The sequence below is a fragment of the Lycium barbarum genome, chromosome 3 (assembly GCF_019175385.1).
Source record: "Lycium barbarum isolate Lr01 chromosome 3, ASM1917538v2, whole genome shotgun sequence".
In the NCBI taxonomy this organism is placed as follows: domain Eukaryota; kingdom Viridiplantae; phylum Streptophyta; class Magnoliopsida; order Solanales; family Solanaceae; genus Lycium; species Lycium barbarum.
The window spans coordinates 17,142,293-17,162,633 of NC_083339.1; the positions used below are offsets into that span (position 1 = coordinate 17,142,293).

General features: G+C 35.9%; 2 protein-coding genes and 1 pseudogene across 3 annotated transcripts; 2 read left to right on the forward strand and 1 right to left on the reverse strand.

Annotated features, from left to right (window-relative positions):
* Positions 1-1,021: 1,021 nt before the first annotated feature.
* Positions 1,022-11,272, reverse strand: LOC132630578 (uncharacterized). Of its 2 annotated transcripts, XM_060346148.1 has the most exons (10): positions 11,119-11,272; positions 4,450-5,094; positions 3,004-3,795; positions 2,723-2,893; positions 2,592-2,624; positions 2,381-2,491; positions 2,098-2,299; positions 1,906-1,998; positions 1,415-1,781; positions 1,022-1,325 (listed from the first exon to the last, which is right to left on the reverse strand). In XM_060346148.1, exons 3-10 carry the CDS (start codon positions 3,634-3,636, stop codon positions 1,142-1,144), a joined length of 1,794 nt encoding a protein of 597 aa, XP_060202131.1. In that variant the 5' UTR covers positions 3,637-3,795; positions 4,450-5,094; positions 11,119-11,272; the 3' UTR covers positions 1,022-1,141. The 2 variants fall into 2 exon arrangements, with proteins under 2 accessions (XP_060202131.1, XP_060202132.1); XM_060346149.1 differs by lacking the exon at positions 1,906-1,998.
* Positions 8,937-10,372, forward strand: LOC132630580 (probable glutathione S-transferase; annotated as a pseudogene).
* An 803-nt stretch (positions 11,273-12,075) lies between the features above and the next one.
* Positions 12,076-13,551, forward strand: LOC132630579 (probable glutathione S-transferase). The gene is made up of 2 exons (XM_060346150.1): positions 12,076-12,604; positions 13,004-13,551. The coding sequence occupies exons 1-2, from the start codon at positions 12,296-12,298 to the stop codon at positions 13,376-13,378; spliced, it is 684 nt and encodes a 227-aa protein (XP_060202133.1). The 5' UTR covers positions 12,076-12,295; the 3' UTR covers positions 13,379-13,551.
* Positions 13,552-20,341: the final 6,790 nt, after the last annotated feature.

A 20,341-nucleotide genomic window follows, 5' to 3' on the forward strand; every position in this document is an offset into this window, starting at 1 on the left:
CGAACTCATCCTTTGGGATTTCCAAGATGCCTTGGCTGATATATTCAGCAAATGCACATACATAGACTCCACAATCACTGAAAAGAAAATGATAATGGAATGTATGAGAAAAGAATTTTTTATGTATGAAAACTATCAACAGATGTTAAAAATTGCAAAAGACCATATTTCATAGAATAAATATACGTACTTTGATTCCGGATCTTTTTCTGGCAAATTCTCCACGAAGACATAATCCAAAGGATCAGAAACACCCTTCTCAATGTATTCTATGTTATTCTTCCAGTCCACGTCATCCCCTTTGCCATAAAATCCAGTACTGTTAAAGAAGAGTGGTATCATTTTTGCCAGTTTTTGAACAATTTCTCTAACCGCACGAGTGTGCACTGCACCTCCCGGGAGTGAATCATAGACATAAAGAAACCTGCTTTGTGTAGATAAAACAGCCAGCACCCAATGATGTTTCTGGCCTACATTAATCGGTATGAGCACACAGTCGACTTTATCCCAAGCGATATTTACAAGCAACTTATACCCACGGATAACTTGCGCGACATCATGTTCTGGAGTGATCAGACTAGGATCATTATGGTTATCCTTGAACTGATTGTAAATTAACTCAACCCACGACTTGAAAAAAACATCGGTCGTTACGTATCTGACTGGATTATTTGGCCCATACTTGGCTTTTTTCCTCAAGTAATACATAATCACATCAACTTGCTGAAAACATGTCAGTTAAACTATGTATCAGATTTTAGGATACCACATTTCATACACATTCCATACATATGTCTGTCTACTGTCTTAGACGACATAAAAGAAAAAACCACATTCCATACATATTACATACATATTCCATACATATGTTTGTCTACTGTCCTGGATGACATAAAAGTAAAAACCACATTCCATACATATTACATACATATCCCATACATATGTTTGTCTACTGTCTTAGATGACATAAAAGTAAAAACCATATTCCATACACAAGACACATAATAAGAACAAACCAATCTTTAACAAAGAGCAATCAACTATGAGACCCGAATCACATTTAAATTATTCAAACAGTGTCAGCCCACACATTTAAATTCAGACAAAAAATCATATATTCAGACTAGTTTCAATACATATTTCATACACTGTGGAAGTCAAAAATCATAGTCAGACAATTTATAGGTTCAAGACAACGTATCGAGTCTTGCCAACACTTTCCAGTAGTCAGTATAGTGTGGAACCACTCCATTTTGTCCACTGTATCAACTCCCATATTAAAAGCATTCACAATCTTATTGGCCTTTTTAGAGAACACTGATTCCCTGCAAAATAACAGATGTTTTAAAATTGTAGAATAACATGTGTTAAATAAATAATTCTCTGCAAAATAGCTGATGTGTTCAATACAGACCTCCCATGTCTTGTAGACATTTTCGATTTCACCCAATCCTTAAATTCGGTGATCAGATCATTGTCAACATCAAAGCCAATGCAATTTGTGAATGGGTGTTTAATGTGAAAGTATGTAGGAGAATTGATTGTGCTGCTGCCGCCTGAACTAAAATCAGTGTATGGTGATTTACCATACGGTCCAGGATTTCTATTTCTTGCTTGTTGTTCAGGTGTAACGATGTCACCACCTTTGGTTTCAATCGCTACTATTTGAGACTCGGTAAATGGAGGCATTTCAAAATCATCAAGGGTAGGGGTCTTAGTGGCAGAATTTCCCAAAGCACCCAACTTATCAATGCCAGCAACCACATCATCTAGATTATGTTCTGTAAAATTTGAACATTTAAATTTCATATCAAAATCTTAACCAAATCATTTAAGATCTTATCATGTAAAATGTATATTTGTTTAATGCATATAGTAAAAATGAAAACTGAGTGGTCTCATTACCTGAAATCAGAGTATCAATAGGATGACTCTTCAATTCGTCTGGGTCAACTATATATTTATCACATGCTTCACCATCTCCAACTTGCTCACCAACTTCATGTTTCACATAAAGGTGTAAGTTTTCTTATTTTTCTACATTTTGCATACATTCACATGGGTCTGAAAATGTGTAAAATATAGAGGAAACTATACCTGGAATAGAAGCATTAATCCCATTCTTAAAAGCAGATGCATCTACTACCATGTGATTGGATATTTGTTCACTTACATCCTGCCCACCAATGTCAAAATCACCTATCGGTTCATCAAAATGAAAATATAGGTTGTGCTGAAGTCCATCATTCTTGTTGCTTGTCTTTGGTTCTTTTGTAACATCCTTAACACTGCCAGACATCTGTTTATTAAGATATGTATAAACACATTTAGATAGAAAGGGATAATACAACAGACATTAACTCAAATTTTGATAAATAACCTTAGCTTCAGGAGTTTCAGTTTGCCTGCCAAACATGGACTTTAGATCTTTAAGTAAATTCATAATTGACTTGTCCATGTAGTCTTTCATGTCAACAAACTGTTCACCGACCTGGGATAAAAAGGAAAATATGACAAGAAACCTAAGCTAATCTATATACTACAATGAGAATAAAATTATGAACTTTGAAAATTATATTAAACTTGTCAACCTTTTTCTCAAATGATTTAAGATCTTTGCGGACCTGAAAGATGTAGAATAACATTAATCAATGTCTTAACCACAAATACAACTATTTCATAAAAAAAAATATGAATGCAATTAGTGAAAACACATGCTTACATTTGCAACTTCCTTCTTCAACGCATCAAATTCAGAACCACGTACAGAGGGACTCAACTGTGTGGGACCCTGTGGTTCTAACACATGTTTGACCGCTGTCTCTTCTGGAAACTCCATAAAGTTGATAGCTACCTTCTCCTCATCTGTTGGGAGAATGTTGGTAAAAACCAGCTACCAACATTTAAAAAAATGTATAAGCTGACCAGTTAGCATGTATAAAAAAAAGAATGAATGAAATGTGTATGATTAATGTATGACAATCAGTTAGCTTGTATTGTTACCTGATTGCTGTACTTTTTGAACATCACCTTCTTCAGATGGGAAAAGTAGACTCTTTGCGAAGTTGTTCGCCAGTTAAAAATACGAGGGAAGTGGTTTCCAATACGGGTCGCAACCGTAGGATCTACCTTCGAGCAGCATTCATAAAACCATACTTGAATGGCCAGGGGAAAACCCTCAAACCTATAGTAGGTTGGATCATTCGCCAACTTGTGACTGACTAAAGACAACAGCGCTTTGAAGCAATCATTTCCCCATGGATAATTCATATATTCTCCGCTTTCAACCAAGTCAAAGTGTAACTTGGGAACAAATGCTCTATTACTCTCAGTTGAGAATAAGAATGTGTTGATAAAATAAAGTATTGCTATCTTAAAAGCATCAGCATCCCCAATTTCCTTTTTTTTTTTGTCATGAAAAAGCTCAATCAAATCATTTTTCGGCACTTTGGTTTGTCCGTTAAAGTACATATCCATCAGTCTGTTGGGGGAATCGGGGTCCGAGACAAATTCGCTGTCAATGCCACATTTTAAACCAGTCACGATGGCAAACTCTCTAATGCCGAAATGAAGCTCTTTCCCATTCAAATTGATGATAAACATATCATCCCTATCATGCTCTGTCTCGGCATACATCAGGCATCGAATTAGCTGTGGCTGAACATTCAGCTTTGGCAAATCCAGAAATAACCCAAAAGGGGACTCCCTAAACAGCTTCAATTGCGCGTCGTTAAGGCGGTCCTTAACTTCAAGTGGGGCTTCCACGTTGGTGTAAGAACACCAATGAGTCTGTGTCTGAATATATTAAATAAGAGATAGTTACAAAAAAGAAAGCATACATAACTATAAAGCGAGTCAAATCATCTAAATATGAGATATACCAAAGTCCATACATATTTTATACACCAAACTCAAGAATCCAATGACATATCTAGACACATTATATCCACAAAAATGCATTACAACTTTATAACTAAACATGTTACTCAAAAATCTTACAGTCAGCCCACTTTTCATACATATTTCATACACCACCAAATCTAGAATTCAGTGTTTGTTCTCTAGATAAATTGATAACTTAGGAACAGAGAACACAAAAAGGGAATTGCTGATCATGAGGCCCAACGGACCACAAAAAGACACTTATCATACACCAATTTAATTAAATCTTAAACAAATAATTAGACATTAGCCACTTCTTTTCAATACTGAAAAACAAACTTAGAACACTTTCCTTACATTTTTCATACACTACCAATTCAGAAATAAAGTTATACACAATTGTTTAAGAGAAATCATACAGTCAGACCACTTTACATACATATTCCATACATCTCCGGAACTCAAAAAAGCATATAAAAAGACCAATCAAACCCTTTTTATACCACAAATCATACACATGCAAGTAACCAAACATTCAAAGACTAAAGTGTAAATGCTTTTTTATACCTTCTTTGTCGGGTTGTTTTTCTTTCTCTTTGATGTTTCACCTTTCTCGACTTTCTTCCTCTTTGATGTTTCACCTTTCTCGACTTTCTTCCTCTTTGATGTTTCACATTTCTCGACTTTCTTCCTCTTTGATGTTTCACCTTTCTCGACTTTCGTTTTCTTTACTGTTTCACCTTTCTCGACTTTCGTCTTCTTTACTGCACTACCTTTCTCAACCTTACTTTTTTGGCTTCAGGATGCTCAGTTTCTTCTTCGAAATTAGAGTCGTCAGTGACTTTTTTTGACTTACTAGTTGACGTTTCTTTTCGCTTCCTTTTGGAATCATTCCGGGGGGTTGATTTGATTTCAACAATAGTGGGACCAACATTACAAGGATCGTTTAGAACTTTCGTCCTAATTTCATTTTGAACAAACAATCCTTCGTCATCAGAATCTTGCTTTTCCCTTCCTCCTTTTTTTACCGGGGTTTGAGTGAGTAAATTGAAGTTTGGAATTGGCCCTACTTTCGGGCTTGTTGGGGGCCCCAAAAATCTAGGGCTTTTGCGCATAGGAGAATTTATCGAATTGTTTTTACTCATTTTCACAAAAAAGGGACTGGAATCACAACAATTTAAGTTGGTACAGAATGATGCACACACAAAACACCTGGAAAATACGAAGTAGAAACCCTAAATAAACCGTTCAAATTGACTGAACAAGATGAAATTGATTGAAATGAAGATAGAAACACATCAATATATATTCGAAACTAACACAACAATAGATGATTGAAACTATATGATTGAAACTAACACAACAATATATGATCGAAACTAAAGGAATTGTGAACCCTAGATTACCTTTACTAATCATGAAATGGAACGAAATAGAGGAAAATGGAATGGAGAATCACACACATGCGCACACAAAAAAACTGGAAATACAAAGTAGAAACCCTAAATAAACCGTCCAAATTAACTGAACAAGATGAAATTGATTGAAATGAAGATAGAAACACATCAATAGATATTCGAAACTAACACAACAATATATGATTGAAAATATAATTGAAAGTACTACAACAATATATGATCAAAACTAAAGGAATTGTAAACCCTAGATTACCTTTAATAGTGGTGAAATGGAACGAAACAGAGGAAAAATGGAATGGAGAATCACACACTTTACATCAACATTGCAAACACAGTAGAGAGAGAGAGAGAGAGAGAAAAAATTTGTATGAGATGGTGGGTTAAGAGTAGAGAGGGAATATGGGAATATTGCAGAGGAGGAAGAGAATCATTCGCAGTTGGGCTACGATGAACTGCCAAAGCCCAAAATCGCCCAAAATCGTGGTGCGGTACTAAAGCCCAAAACGTGGTACATTACTAAAGCCCAAATCCGTCATGTTTCGTAAATTGTCGTTATGTTCCGTAAATAAGGAAAAATATCGTTATATTTTGTGATAAAGAGTCTTAAGTTGGTAGTCTATGTTATTTTCCCTTTTGAGTATTGATGCTATGAATCAGCATCAACCCAATATGGATACCTGGAAGGATCTCACACAAACAATTATTGGGCCGAGAAGAATCAATGAGGTCAAAAGGCCTTCACTAATGTTGATTTGGGATCCAGGCCAATTAGCAACTGTTTAAAAAGGATGAGGAGTTAGAAACAAAGGTTATGCATATTGTGGTTATACTTAGGCAAAGACTGTGCTACTCATCCCCTATTCCCTCTGTATCCTCTCATCCTCTTCTCTTATTACTCTATTATCTTGTTTCTGTCTATTTCCTCTCCCCTTTCAGCTCTTATCAATCTCTGTGTTGCTCAGTTATGTATTTTCTATCTCAGTCATTTAATACAATTAAACCCTTTTCTTGAGTATTTTGAGTAATGTTTACTAGGAGTGTACATGGACCAGGTTGGTTCGGATTTTTTAAACACCAAACCAAACCAAACCAATTGCGTTGGATTTTTAATTTTATACACCAAACCAATAAAATTCGGGTTTTTCAACCTCGGTTTTTTTTTTCCGGAATAGTCATGATACAAAACATATAACTTTTTCTTCAAATATTTCTTTAGTCCTAGTAAGAAACAACTATATAATTAAGGTGTTTCTTAAAAAAATAACACAAAATGTGAGAAGAGTGATGACATTGTATTAAAATATTCAACAAAAGCTAATAAAATCGGTTAAAATAAATATTGCTAATTAACAAACCATAAAGAAAATGACCATAATATAAAAATACTAAGCCATGCTAAAATAAGTACAGCTAATAAATATTAATTACATGACAAAGAAAAAAAAATTAAGTTATGTATTTTCATACTCTAAATCAATTATGCAAAACTAAAGAATACATATTCAACATTATTGTCATTCCTAGTGGTCAATTAAATTTCTTTTGTCAGCATTAGTGTTGAGTTGGTTTTGGTTTGGACTTTATTTGAGTTACTAACATCGATAGGATATAAAACTTATTGACATTCAAAATTCTAAGTTCAGGCTTGAATAATATGATAATAGATAAAAAAAACTACGAAAAAATTTAAGAAATATGTATAAATTACATTACAAATAAATATTTTAAAAATTGAATACATCTAATGTCGGGTTGGTTTGGTTCGGTTTGACTTTTTTTAGTTATAACCAAACCAAACCAATTATAGTCAATTTTTTTTCCAACACCAAACCAAGTCAAACCAAACCACTAGTCGAGTTTTTTTCTCGGTTTGATTCGGTTTATCGGTTTGGTGCGGTTTGTCGGTTTACTATGTACACCCCTAGTGTTTACAACAGCGGAAGAAGACAACGTTGTTGTCGCGTGAACAATAAGCCCAATTTCACAAAGTTTAGGGGCAAGTTTAGATTATTTGACAAGGGAATTTGTGACTTATTTATCGTAAAAAAGTGTTAAAATTTACTTTTATTCTACTTTATGATTTAATTGATGGTAGAAATATTTACTAACTTTTAGTCTAGGAATATTCTAGAACATTTAGTTTCCTTCTAAGTCTAGTTAATACATTAATTATAAAATATTTAGTTTCTTTTTGTTTAGTATCTAACTATCTATAAGGAAAATAATATATTTTCTTTTATTTTATTCTCTTTATTTTTCTATAAATAGAGATGTAGTCTTTTATTTTTCAATACAAGAACAATTTAATGAATTAATGCAATTAGTTTTCATTCATTCTCTCTTCGATTTTCTCTTCCGCTTTTTCTATTCCATAACAGTGGTATCAGCGCCATGTTCATTATTCTCAATGGATCTGTGATTTCATTGGAAAAAAAAAAACTAATTTCTACCACTTTTAACTCATACCTATTTTCAACCCAATTTTAACCCTTGCTTTTATTTTTAACGCAGGGCAATAATTTGAACCTGTGCTCACTTTCAACGCATCGAGCTCCAATAATTGTAATCCGTGTTCACTTTCAGCGCACCGGGCTTCAATTTCAATCAATACCAATTTTTAACAATACTTGTTTTAATCCATACAAATTTTATCCATATCTATTTTGAACCATATTAAGCATCAATATATCTTTGAATGATCCACAAATCTTCTTTGATGAAAAGTGAAAACCATCACATTTGACTAGTGAAGATGAAGTTAAAAATTAATTTTACACGACCTTCAAGAAGAAGGAGAAGAATCAAGTCTTCAAACTCAAACTGGATACACCAACTTGAGTTTGAGGGGAATGTTAAAATTTACTTTTCTTCTACTTTATGATTTAACTGATGGTAGAAAGATTTACTAATTTTTAGTCTAGAAATATTCTAGAACATCTAGTTTCCTTCTAAGTCTAGTTACTACATTAATTATAAAATATTTATTTTCTTTTAGTTTAGTCTCTATAAGGAAAATAATATATTTTCTTTTATTTTATTCTCTTTATTTCTCTATAAATAGAGATGTAGTCTTTTATTTTTCAATACAAAATAATGTAATGAATTAATGCAATTAGTTTTCATTCATTCTCTCTTCGATTTTCTCTTCAGCTTTTTCTATTCTATAACAAAAAGGTCACGTGTTGACTCTTTGTTAGTGAATTAAGGTATATTTGGACCAATTTTATAATGACGGGAGTATATTTTACTCCAATTATTAACCGATGATATTTTTGAGCCATTTTCCAAAGTTCAATGGCATGTATGAACTCTTTTCCCGTAAAGAATAAAACCTCCAATCACTCAAATTATTGGCTTATACTCCCTCCGTTCCAATTTATATGACAACTCTTTTATTTTTAATCAGTTTAAAAAAGAATGACATTTTCTATATTTAGTAAGAATTTAACTTCAAATTTACCTTTTATCCTTAATGAAATGATTTATATCCAAACAAATATCTATGACTCATTTTGAACCACAAATTTGATAATTCTTCTTTTTCTTCTTAAACTCTGTGTCCCATCAAACACCCTCGAATAAAATGGTACGGAGGGAGTAGTAGTTAATTGAGGATAAGTCGCCGGTCAACATAGAAGGATTAAAAGATCAGACAATTGAATTGTTGATCAAGAATATTGCATCGCGTGGTTGTTAAAACGCTTGTTTTCCTTAAACCATCTATAAAAGAAGACAACGATGTCAAGAACGAAGACCCACCACATATACATAAATCTCATAGACATACAAAAGTAGTAAACAAACAGAGGAACCTAAGTTGTGAGATGGCAGAAGTGAAGTTGCTTGGTGTTTCAATGAGCCCTTTTAGTCTCAGAGTTGAGTGGGCTCTCAAGATTAAGGGAGTGGAATATGAATTTATAGAAGAAGATTTACAAAACAAGAGCCCTCTACTTCTTGAGTCCAACCCTATTCACAAGAAAATTCCAGTTCTTATTCACAATGGCAAGCCCATTTGTGAGTCTCTGGTCATTGTCGAATACATCGATGAGACATTTGAAGGCCCTTCCATCTTGCCTAAAGACCCCTATGACCGAGCTATAGCTCGTTTCTGGGCTAAATTCCTTGATGATAAGGTAAATTAGTTTGAATTTACGTTATACAGCATATACTTGACACTATTTTTTTTTTTTTTACATAATTCGTGTAATTTAACATGTTATACCGAGTTTTTTATTTTCTTTTAAATTTTGCATTACGCCAGGAGTTGTGAGAGTGAATAAGGAGTAATAAGAATCGAACTAATAGGTGTGAGACTCTCATCAATACAAACTAGATTAATTTTAAGCTTTGATGAGCTATAGCAGATTAGGTACTATTTTATGAATTAACCAATTAGGTGTATATCATAAAAATTTAGAACAGTAGTACTTTACCTATTAATGATCTGATTGTGCAAATATTTTTTACCCATCAGTGCATAGAACTTAAAACTCCATTCCGCTTCTTGTAACATGTTTGTATAAATTTTGAAACTTAAGTAATTGAGTGATTTTGCGGTGTATACCAGTATTGGGGAAAGCTTTGTTTGGAAAAGGAGAGGAATCAGAAAAAGCTAAGGAGGAATGTGGTGAGCTGCTAAAGATTCTTGATAATGAGCTCAAGGACAAGTTGTTCTTTGTGGGAGACAAATTTGGATTTGCTGATGTTGCTGCAAACTTTATGGCATTTTGGCTGGGAATTCTTGAAGAAGCCTCTGGAATTGTTTTGGTCACAAGTGAAAAGTTTCCCAATTTTTGTGCTTGGAGAGATAATTACATTAACAGTAGCCAAGTCAAAGAATATTTACCTCCAAGAGATAACTTGCTTGCCCATTTCAATGCTCGCTTTCAAGCTGCTGCACCTCCCAAATGAACACTTTTATAATTGTGGAATAACAAGATTTGTTTTGGCAATAAAACTATCTACTAAGTATAGTAGGTAGTATCTTGTGTTTTTATCTGTTTTGCTGGTTTGTCAGTCATTATATGAAAGTGTAGTTTCTTCCATCTATAAAACTGCCTATTAGTAAATGATAGGAGACGTGTTTATCTTCCCCTCTCCAAAGTCCAAACTAGTGGTTGGGCAAATGTTTTTTTTTTTCTCACCCGACGTTCAGGAACTGAATTAGTCCCTTTTTAAACCTGTTTACAATTGACTTAAATTTTTAAAAAGTTTTCCAATCCAAAGGGGCCTACCATAAAGGCGTTTTAGCTTCTTTTAAACTACCCTGTATTTTTGCTTTTGGTGATCTTCTATACTTTTCTAGCCTGTTTTATTATTATAGAATATTCGATTAAACACACTATTTGGCATATTTTGGCTATATGATTTTAAAGCTGAATGTAACAATTTAATCCCTATTTCTGAGCATTTATGCTTTTAAATAGTGTTTTGAGACTTTCTCTAAGTCAACAATACTATTTGGGACTTGCCATAATTTGGGATGAGAGTCAAGAGGCTCAGGGTATTTTGGCATCACTTAAACCCATTTCTTATCTATCCATTGTACTCGTACAATGCAATCATTATTTCCAACCTCTATAATACAATTGCTACTGCCAACAACTTTCGCTATTAGTTATTACTATCAATATTAGCATTCATATTAAGAAATGTCAAAAAATATAAATATTTCGTGACCCTCAACTTATTTCGTGACCCAGGTTCGAAGCGACCTTAGAAAACTTTTGCAATCCTTTAATCGCTGCGCGGAATCCTCAACTTATGTCAAAACTGTCAACACTGATATATATACCTATAAAATCAAAATTTCACATACCTATACAATGTAATTTTGAGGAGTCGGTTGAAAGGATAGCTCTGCCCCTGACTACCTACAACATCCACCACCACCAGTAACCACCTATGTCACCAATCACTTTCGCCCTCAGTCATCATGACTAACTGCTATCACTTCTACCAACCACCTCCATCACCAACCATCTTCATCACCAAGCTCACTATCGACTACCTACACCACCATTTGGCACTGTCAACCACGTCATTCCATCTCCAACAACCACCGAATCGACACCATCATACAACAATCATTTTAGACGATCATCATACAACCATCACTAATTATTGCACAATCACACAACCAGCTATCTCCACTAACCATTATTACGGATGCCACATCCAGCTGCCACCGCCACTACTGTGAAACAATCACCACTAGCCATCTCCATTAATCATAACCAGCCAACCACATCACAGTAGTTAGTAGTTACCATCGACGACCATTACCGTAGGCATCATCGCTAGCTTTTAGATGTTGATACATCAAAAAACAATTATAACACCATATATATAATTAACATTTTCTCTTGTATTTTGATGATATAATATTTGATTATTTTTTAATATTCTAATTTCATTAGATATTAGTTAAAGATTCTTTATATTTTATTTAATATTCTAATTTATTAATATAAGTACAGATAAATTTAAAGACAACTTCCTTATAATCGGATGTTATTCAGATTTAAGTATTTTAATCTAATAAAAATAGATGAAGGGATTCTTGGCGTAACTGGTAAAGTTGTCGTCATGTGACCGTCACGGGTTCAAGCCGTGGAAATAGCCTCTTGAACAAATGCAAGATAAGGCTGCGTACAATAGACTCTTGTGGTCCAGCCCTTCTCCGAACCCCACACATTGCGGGAGCTTTAGTGCATCGGACTGCCCTGTTTTTTTTGTCTAATAAAAATAGATGAGTTTTCTCTCAAAATGGAGCACCAGTTCCTAACTTGATAGAACATGTAACCACTACCTCATATTTTAGACTTCAAATTGAGGAAAAGTCGTCGGTCAACGTAGGGGCATTAATTAGACAAAGCATTGTGTAAGAAGTAAATTGGATTTGCTTGGTTGTAAAGACAGTTCATTATTCTTTTGCTGTATAAAAATAAGCCAGATTGATCAAGAAAGAAATCTACCATAACCAAAGTTGTGATATGGCAGAAATGAAGTTACTTGGTAATTCCTTGAGCCCATTTACTCACAGAGTTGAGTGGGCTCTGAAGATTAAGGGCGTTGACTATGAACTTATAGTAGAAGATCCACAAAACAAGAGCCCTCTGCTTCTTCAATTGAACCTTGTTCACAAGAAAATTCCAGTGCTAATTCACAATGGCAAGCCCATATGTGAGTCTATGGTAATTGTTGAATATATTGATGAGACATTTGAAGGCCCTTCCATCTTGCCTAAAGACCCCTACAACCGAGCTATTGCTCGTTTCTGGGCTAAGTTCCTTGATGATAAGGTAAATTTATTATTCTGTGTAAAGAAATCCATACATTATTAGTATTGTTTAGTTTGTTAGCAGATTAGTTACTATTTTACCGGGTTATAACTTAACACTAATATTCATCTGCAGTGTAGAATATTTATGAATAATTTACTTGTTGTAACATGTAACCTAACTCATTTTCAAGATTACAAATTTCACCTTTTTATGGAGTACTTGTAGATATTTTTTTGAAGGACTTGATAGCGTTAAAAAGGTTATTTACAACATCGTATATATAAGTTGAACTCATGCTTATAATATAAAGTACTTTAATCTATTTTATAAGTGACTGTAAATAGTATGATATAAACTCCAATCATTACATGCTATATATTCGTATTATTGAACCTCAAGATTTTGAGTGTTTTGCAGTGCTTGCCAGCAATGGGGAAAGCTTTGTTTGGCAATGGAGAGGACTCAGATAAAGCTAAAGAAGAGTGTAGTGAGCTGCTGAAAATTCTTGATAATGAGCTAAAGGATAAGAAGTTTTTTGGTGGAGACAAAATTGGATTTGCTGATATTGCTGCAAATGTGATGGCATTTTGGATGGGAATAACTGAAGAAGCCTCTGGTGTAATTTTGGTGACAAGTGAGAAATTTCCAAATTATTATGCTTGGAGAGATAATTACATTAGCTGCAGTAAAGTCAAAGAATATTTACCTTCCAGGGATGAATTATTTTCCCATTTACAATCTCGATTTCACCTACAGCAGCTCCCAACTGAACACCTCCTAGGCTCTTACTAGTGAAATTTCAAAATTTTGTGTGGCAATAAAATATTACTTGTAGGTAGAACCTTGTGTTTTTGTTTTGTCAGTGATTGTATGAGATATAATCTTTTCCGGCTACTAAATTATAAGAGTTATGTATACTATCTTGCCCTTTTCTAAACTAGTGGATTATATTTTATCATTTCTCATCCTATTGGGGCAAAAAGATGTTTTATAGCATTGAACAGATTCAAGATTGGCTGCCTAACAAAAATGTTGAACTGTCGGCTGTATAATTTTAATATACAAACAAAGCGCAAGATACGAAAAATATGGTGAAATACAGGGTGAACAAGCACATCATCTATATATAATATAAAGTTAGGCATATACAAGGTGATGAGGCATCCCTCTATGACCTAGAATGCTATTTATTCTTTTTCTCCTTTTTTTCTATTTTTTCCATTTATGTGCCATGTTAAAAAAAACTCAAAAGACACTCCTTTAACTCTATTAAATAGCAATTAATTTTATCCAATTGATGGGATCACTAATTAAAGGTTATAATTTTATTATCTATTAATTTTGTTAAATGTGCTTATTAGGTCTACTAAATTAAATAATCCAACAATTAGCCACATTTAGAGCACTATTTTTTTTGCTTCTGTTTAGAGCACTATTTCAATATCCATTACAACATGCTTATGGAGGAATGAAACGACAGAAGCTTTAAATCGTAATAAACTCATATATTAAGAAATTAGAAGTTATGGAGATGAAAAGTTATTAAATTTTGAAGATAGGCTATATAATATCCATACTACAAATAAAGACCACAGCCATATCAGTTTTTCAACTTTCTTGTAAGCATTATGGGTCCTTTAAATAACTTGTAAACGAGTGGTTTATTAATTCAAATATCCACACTATAAATAAAGATGAAGACTGATCAGTTTTCCAACATTCTTGTAAGCATTTCTGCATTTAGCGTTTTCTCTTTATGCCAATCATTTAGACGTTAGCTTCACAAAGGTAATCACATGAGATTATCTAATCTCTTGAAGGTTATTTGAATTTGTTTTCTGTTTAATTTTATATGTATAATGTTTTTTCTTTATAAGTTTGATATTTAATTTTCATCACAATATTTGCTTTTAGTTTTTGGTATTATAATTATCTTATATCTTGATACCTATATTTGCATTAAGAAAATACGTTTATAGTAAAAAATCTTAGAGGTCTCTTTTAGATTCCTAAACATTGTGGTTGTTCTCCTCCCTCGAATTAATTTTATTATTGTGTAGTAGTGTGTTGAGGATAGGATTGTATACGGTAAAAACCGGATGCGAGGCAAACCGGTGGAGCGAGGGGACCGACTGATCTGCCTTCTTCGTCATTGGAACGACCAAGCCCGGTGACCCGAGCATTCGTGGCCGTTGGTCCGTATAGCCGTTGGTCCGCATGACCGTTAGCCCGAGTGACCGTTTGTCCGTGTGGCCGTTGCAGACGGGTCACGCGCCAGTAACGTCCAGTCATGGTCAACTACCTACCATGCGTGTGTCAGACGGCGCCGTCAGTCTAATCCCACCAAATCCGTGCAGAGCAGTCCTTTTTATTATTATTATTTTATTAACTCATATTGTATGAGAACCATGGGAGTGCCACTATAAATAGGACATGTCCCCTTCCTTTAAGAGGGTTGGCTTCTTCATTTTCCAAGAACACTTGTAATAGAAAAATATATATACAATCTTTCTCTCAAATATCTGATCCGGCCAAGGCCGTTTGTTTCCATTTACGTTGTGTTTCTTCCATTAAGTATTCAACATGGCTTCTAAACATTCATGTCCGTAGCAAATTAAGCAAATCACCGTTACTAGCCGTTTTATTACCAAATACTCACACGCTTATTTTCCGCTATCAAATATACATCAAGATCCAAGCACATATTCTATACCCGCGTACAAATTTAATTGATTATCCAATTCCGGGGTAAACAGTTTGGCGCCCACCGTGGGGCTAGGATAATAGTGGTCTTTGATCTTGATCTCTATCTTACCCATCAAAATCAGAAACATTTACTGTCCGTCTCTGAAAAAACAGACCAAATGGCTAACAGTGGGCAATCTGGTCACGTCAACAACAACGAGACCGTGGCCGAAAATGAAGGCTGCGGGCCACGAGGATCGCCAAACCCCACTGACCCTTTAAATACTAACAATTCAATTACTTTGTCCGGGACACAAGTCCGGAAAGAACTGGGTACCCCGAATGATAATATTGACTTGCGTTTAATTTTTGAAATGTTGCAGGAATAGAGAGCGGCGATTGCCAAACAGGGAATCACAATAGCCCAGTTGCAAAACGGAAGAGGTAAAACGACCCCGGAAAAGGCGAAGAGTGTTGCTGAACCCAGAAGAGATGAGGCACGGATGGTTGAAAGCAATGGCTCCGGAGCTGGTCCATCCACCGAGGTTCTGAGAATGCTCGAAACGTTGGCGAAGCGGGTGGACTCGACCGAAAAAAGGGTGGAGACATACAACTCTCGGGTGGATCAAATCCCGGGGGCTCCGCCTATTTTGAAAGGGCCGGATACAAAGAGGTACATCCAAAGGCCTTTTCCTCCGAGTGCAGCTCCGAAATTGATCCCGAAGAGGTTCAAAATGCCGGATATCCAAAAATATGACGGCACAACGGACCCTCACGAACACGTGACCTCATACGTCTGTGCTATAAAAGGCAATGATATGGAAGATGATGAAATCAAATCCGTGTTGCTGAAGAAGTTTGGGGAAACTCTGTCAAAAGGAGCATTGACTTGGTACGATCATCTGCCCGAGCATTCAATCACTTCTTTCGAAATGCTCGCCGATGCCTTCATAAAAGCACACGCCGAAGCCAAAAAGGTGCAAGCTCGAAAGGCGGATATTTTCCGTATAGCCCAAAGAGACAAGGAGCTATTGCGTGAATTTGTCAACCGGTTCCAAAGGCAACGAATGGAGCTCCCCCCGGTTCCGGAGGAATGGGCCGCACAAGCTTGCACAAAGGGGCTCAATGTTCAGAGCTCGACGGCTTCATTCAAACTAAAGGAAAGCTTGTTGGAATACGAGGCTGTGACCTGGGCGGATGTCCATAACCGATACGAGTCAAAAATTCGGATAGAGAATGACCAACTCGAGCTTCCCCCGGGGCCCGGAAATATGAACAAAAGCTCGGAGAGATCACGAAAGAATTACGAACCGGAGGCCGGACCATCGAGGGAAATGTATCGGCCATACTCTCAAGCTTCAGCTCAGAAATATCAAGGGATGGCCCGAGTCATTTCTCTGGGCGGGGGTGATAAACGGGCCAAGTTCCCGGTTCAGGTATACCACCGAGGAGTCAAACGAGGAGGCCATGGCTGTGAAACTCGATCTCACGGATGAACTTCGCGAAAACGCGTTGGTCCGCATTGCAACCCAGAAGCAGAGAATGGAAAGGTACTGCAATCGGGGACTTGGTGCTTCGGAAAGATACCTTGAGCACCAAGAATCCCAACGGAGGAAAACTGGGTCCGACCTGGGAAAGACCGTACAAGATAACCGAGGTAACGGGCAAAGGATCGTGTCAGCTGGAATCCGTGGACGGGCAGCGATTGTGCAACAACCGGAACGTGGCTCATTTGAAGGGATATTACTGCTAAGGTATGGACACCTCATGTTTAACCTTTTTCTTTTTGCAGGAAGTCAAGTACCGGATAAAGTTAGGATCTAGGTCTGAAAACGCGTGTTGCACTCTTTTCCTTAGTACGGTTTTGTCCCAAAATGGGTTTTTCGACAAGGTTTTTAATGGGGCAACAAGTACAACGTGTTACTTAACAAAAATAAGGACAAACGGCCGGGAACTCGGGGTCACGGCCTACGAGTGGGGGCTTGATAGCGCTCGTCTGATCTTGCAGCTCGGATAAGCACTAGGGGACTTATACCCACATCGAGGTTTACCCCGGTTAATGGAAAACGGAGGATCTCAACAAACCAAAACCGGGCCTTCTGCATTCGGTGTCGATGAAAAGACCAAACGATCATAATGAATCGTGTCCCATTTAGCATTTGCTACGGCAAAACTAAGGCCCGGCCACCGGCCACAGCCTCCGATGTAAGGACCAAACGATCATAATGAATCGTGTCCCATTCAACATTTGCTACGGCAAAACTAAGGCCCGGCCACCGGCCACAGCCTCCGATGTAAGGACCAAACGATCATAATGAATCGTGTCCCATTCAACATTTGCTACGGCAAAACTAAGGCCCGGCCACCGGCCATAGCCTCCGACGTAAGGACCAAACGATCATAATGAATCGTGTCCTATTTTTCATTTACTACGACTAAGGAAGGAAGAATTAAAATTCTCATATATACAAACATTTTGCAAACGCAAAGTTACCAAAAGCTGGTATAACAAAATCTTGGGTGTCTTTCTGTTAAAAGGACTTCGCCCCGATGGTAACCACCGTATTCCGGCACTGCCCCACTTACATACTCTATATCGAGGATTGTGCCCGAAATTCGATAAAGGCGACAAGGTCACAATGACCCAAGCCAAAGCTCAGCAAATTCCCCCAAAACGGGAACCGCTACATCAAAAACTTTGCCAAGGTTGAAGAAATACCGACCCTAAAGAAAATGCCTATCGTAATTCGGAGACATCTGAACTTATGAAGCATCGGATAAAGCCCCACGGGTACGGTGAATTAACGACTATGAGTCGACCTGTCCTAAAACGGACCAACGATCATGACAAAAATAATGGCAAACATTCAAACCGAAGAAATAAGAAGGTAACGACGAGCTGACAGGGCCACCGGTTTCAGAAGTTATCCACTCCCCGTTACTCCGATATATCGGAGATCCAGGAAGTGTGGGGCTATTTGTATACGGTAAAAACCGGTGGAGCTAGGGGACCGACTGATCTGCCTTCTTCGTCATTGGAACGACCAAGCCCGGTGACCCGAGCATTCGTGGCCGTTGGTCCGTATAGCCGTTGGTCCGCATGACCGTTAGCCCGAGTGACCGTTTGTCCGTGTAGCCGTTGCAGACGGGTCACGCGCCAGTAACGTCCAGTCATGGTCAACTACCTACCATGCGTGTGTCAGACGGTGCCGTCAGTCTAATTCCACCAAATCCGTGCAGAGCAATCCTTTTTATTATTATTTTATTAACTCATATTGTATGAGAACCATGGGAGTGCCACTATAAATAGGGCATGTCCCCTTCCTTCAAGAGGGTTGGCTTCTTCATTTTCCAAGAACACTTGTAATAGAAAAATATATATACAATCTTTCTCTCAAATATCTGATCCGGCCAAGGCCGTTTGTTTCCATTTACGCTGTGTTTCTTCCATTAAGTATTCAACATGGCTTCTAAACGTTCATGTCCATAGCAAATTAAGCAAATCACCGTTACTAGCCGTTTTATTACCAAATACTCACACGCTTATTTTCCGCTATCAAATATACATCAAGATCCAAGCACATATCCTATACCCGCGTACAAATTTAATTGATTATCCGATTCCGGGGTAAACAAGGATCTCAAAAAGACAAAAACGTTAAGGTTTTCTTCCTTCCCTTTAATTAATTTTATATTAATGGGTAGTATTGTGCCAAAATAGGAGATAAAAAGACAAGAACTAACCTATGCTTTATACTGCCAAGCTATTCATATAGAGTATGATTCATCTATTTTAGCTCCAAGAGTTAGAAATTCTCCAGCATGAGGTTCACTGTATGTTTTGTTTTTTACTTTGCATTGTAACAATTTGTTTAGTGAGTTTTATGTGTTAGTGGATTTTTTTTCTTGGTTGATCTTACATGTACCAATTTTTTGGGGGCAAAGGTTTGTCAATGTTTGAATTGAAAAGTCCACACTTTTTTGTCACACAATCTCTTACTCAGTATTTACTAAGTTTTGATGACTTGTGCTATGTCATCTGCATCGAGGAGTCTGGTATACTCGATGATATCTCTCTCAACTTTGGTTGCATTACTTTAGAAGTAATTATATGCACTTTCTAAATTCATAAAATTTTCTCAATTCCTATTAATTTGTTTTATTTCTTTTACAATGCATAACATTTTTATTAGATTCGTTTAGGAATATGAGTAGATCTGTTTAAAATTGATACAATATAATTTTGAAAACTATTTTGAAACTTAAATAATTTGAAATAGAGTCAAAACGTAACTTCTTAACAATAAATGAGGATTTGCTTGGCATTTACTGAGAAATTGGAAAGAAGCCACACAATTTCGTTGATGTAAATAAATTTACTTAGATTTCCTGTTTGTTGTAGATAATAAAAGGATGAACTTCTGCTGAAAGAAGTGTTTTAAGTTGTAATTTTTGAAATAGGAGAGTCATCTTATGATGTAAAGATTTGAAGAAAAATATTGTCTTGGAGAAATCTTAAAGATAAAAATATTGATTTGGAGTGGAGGAATCTTGACGTGTATTTTTTTCCAAAGCTATTTCAACTTGAGAAACCCAAAAAAAAAAAAAAAAAAAAAAAAAAAAACTTGCATTAGCTTTACCTAATTGCTCTACTAATTTAGATTCTCGAATATTTTTTTTTAGCAAACAAGAACTATATGTAATTATTTCTTGATTTTATATTTCAATTTAAATCTTATATTTCTTTTGTTGAGGAAGACTGAAATCTTCCGCAATAATTGAAATTTCACACTTAAGCCTCTATTTAAGTATTTCATCTTCTTATATTTTTTCAGTCGGCGCTCTACTTGATAACTGTTTTGGCGATCAATAAAATTATATTGCCTTCGTGGAAGGTTATTCAGGCGGTCGTTCACAAAATATTAAACTTTTTATCGATCATTTTAAAAGATTTATATTTATTGGTACACCTAACAATATAATTATCAACCAAATACAATTCTCAATATGCACAATTATAAAGACCAAAAGCTTATAGTAAAACGAAAAACTATAAAGAAAAATGATTGA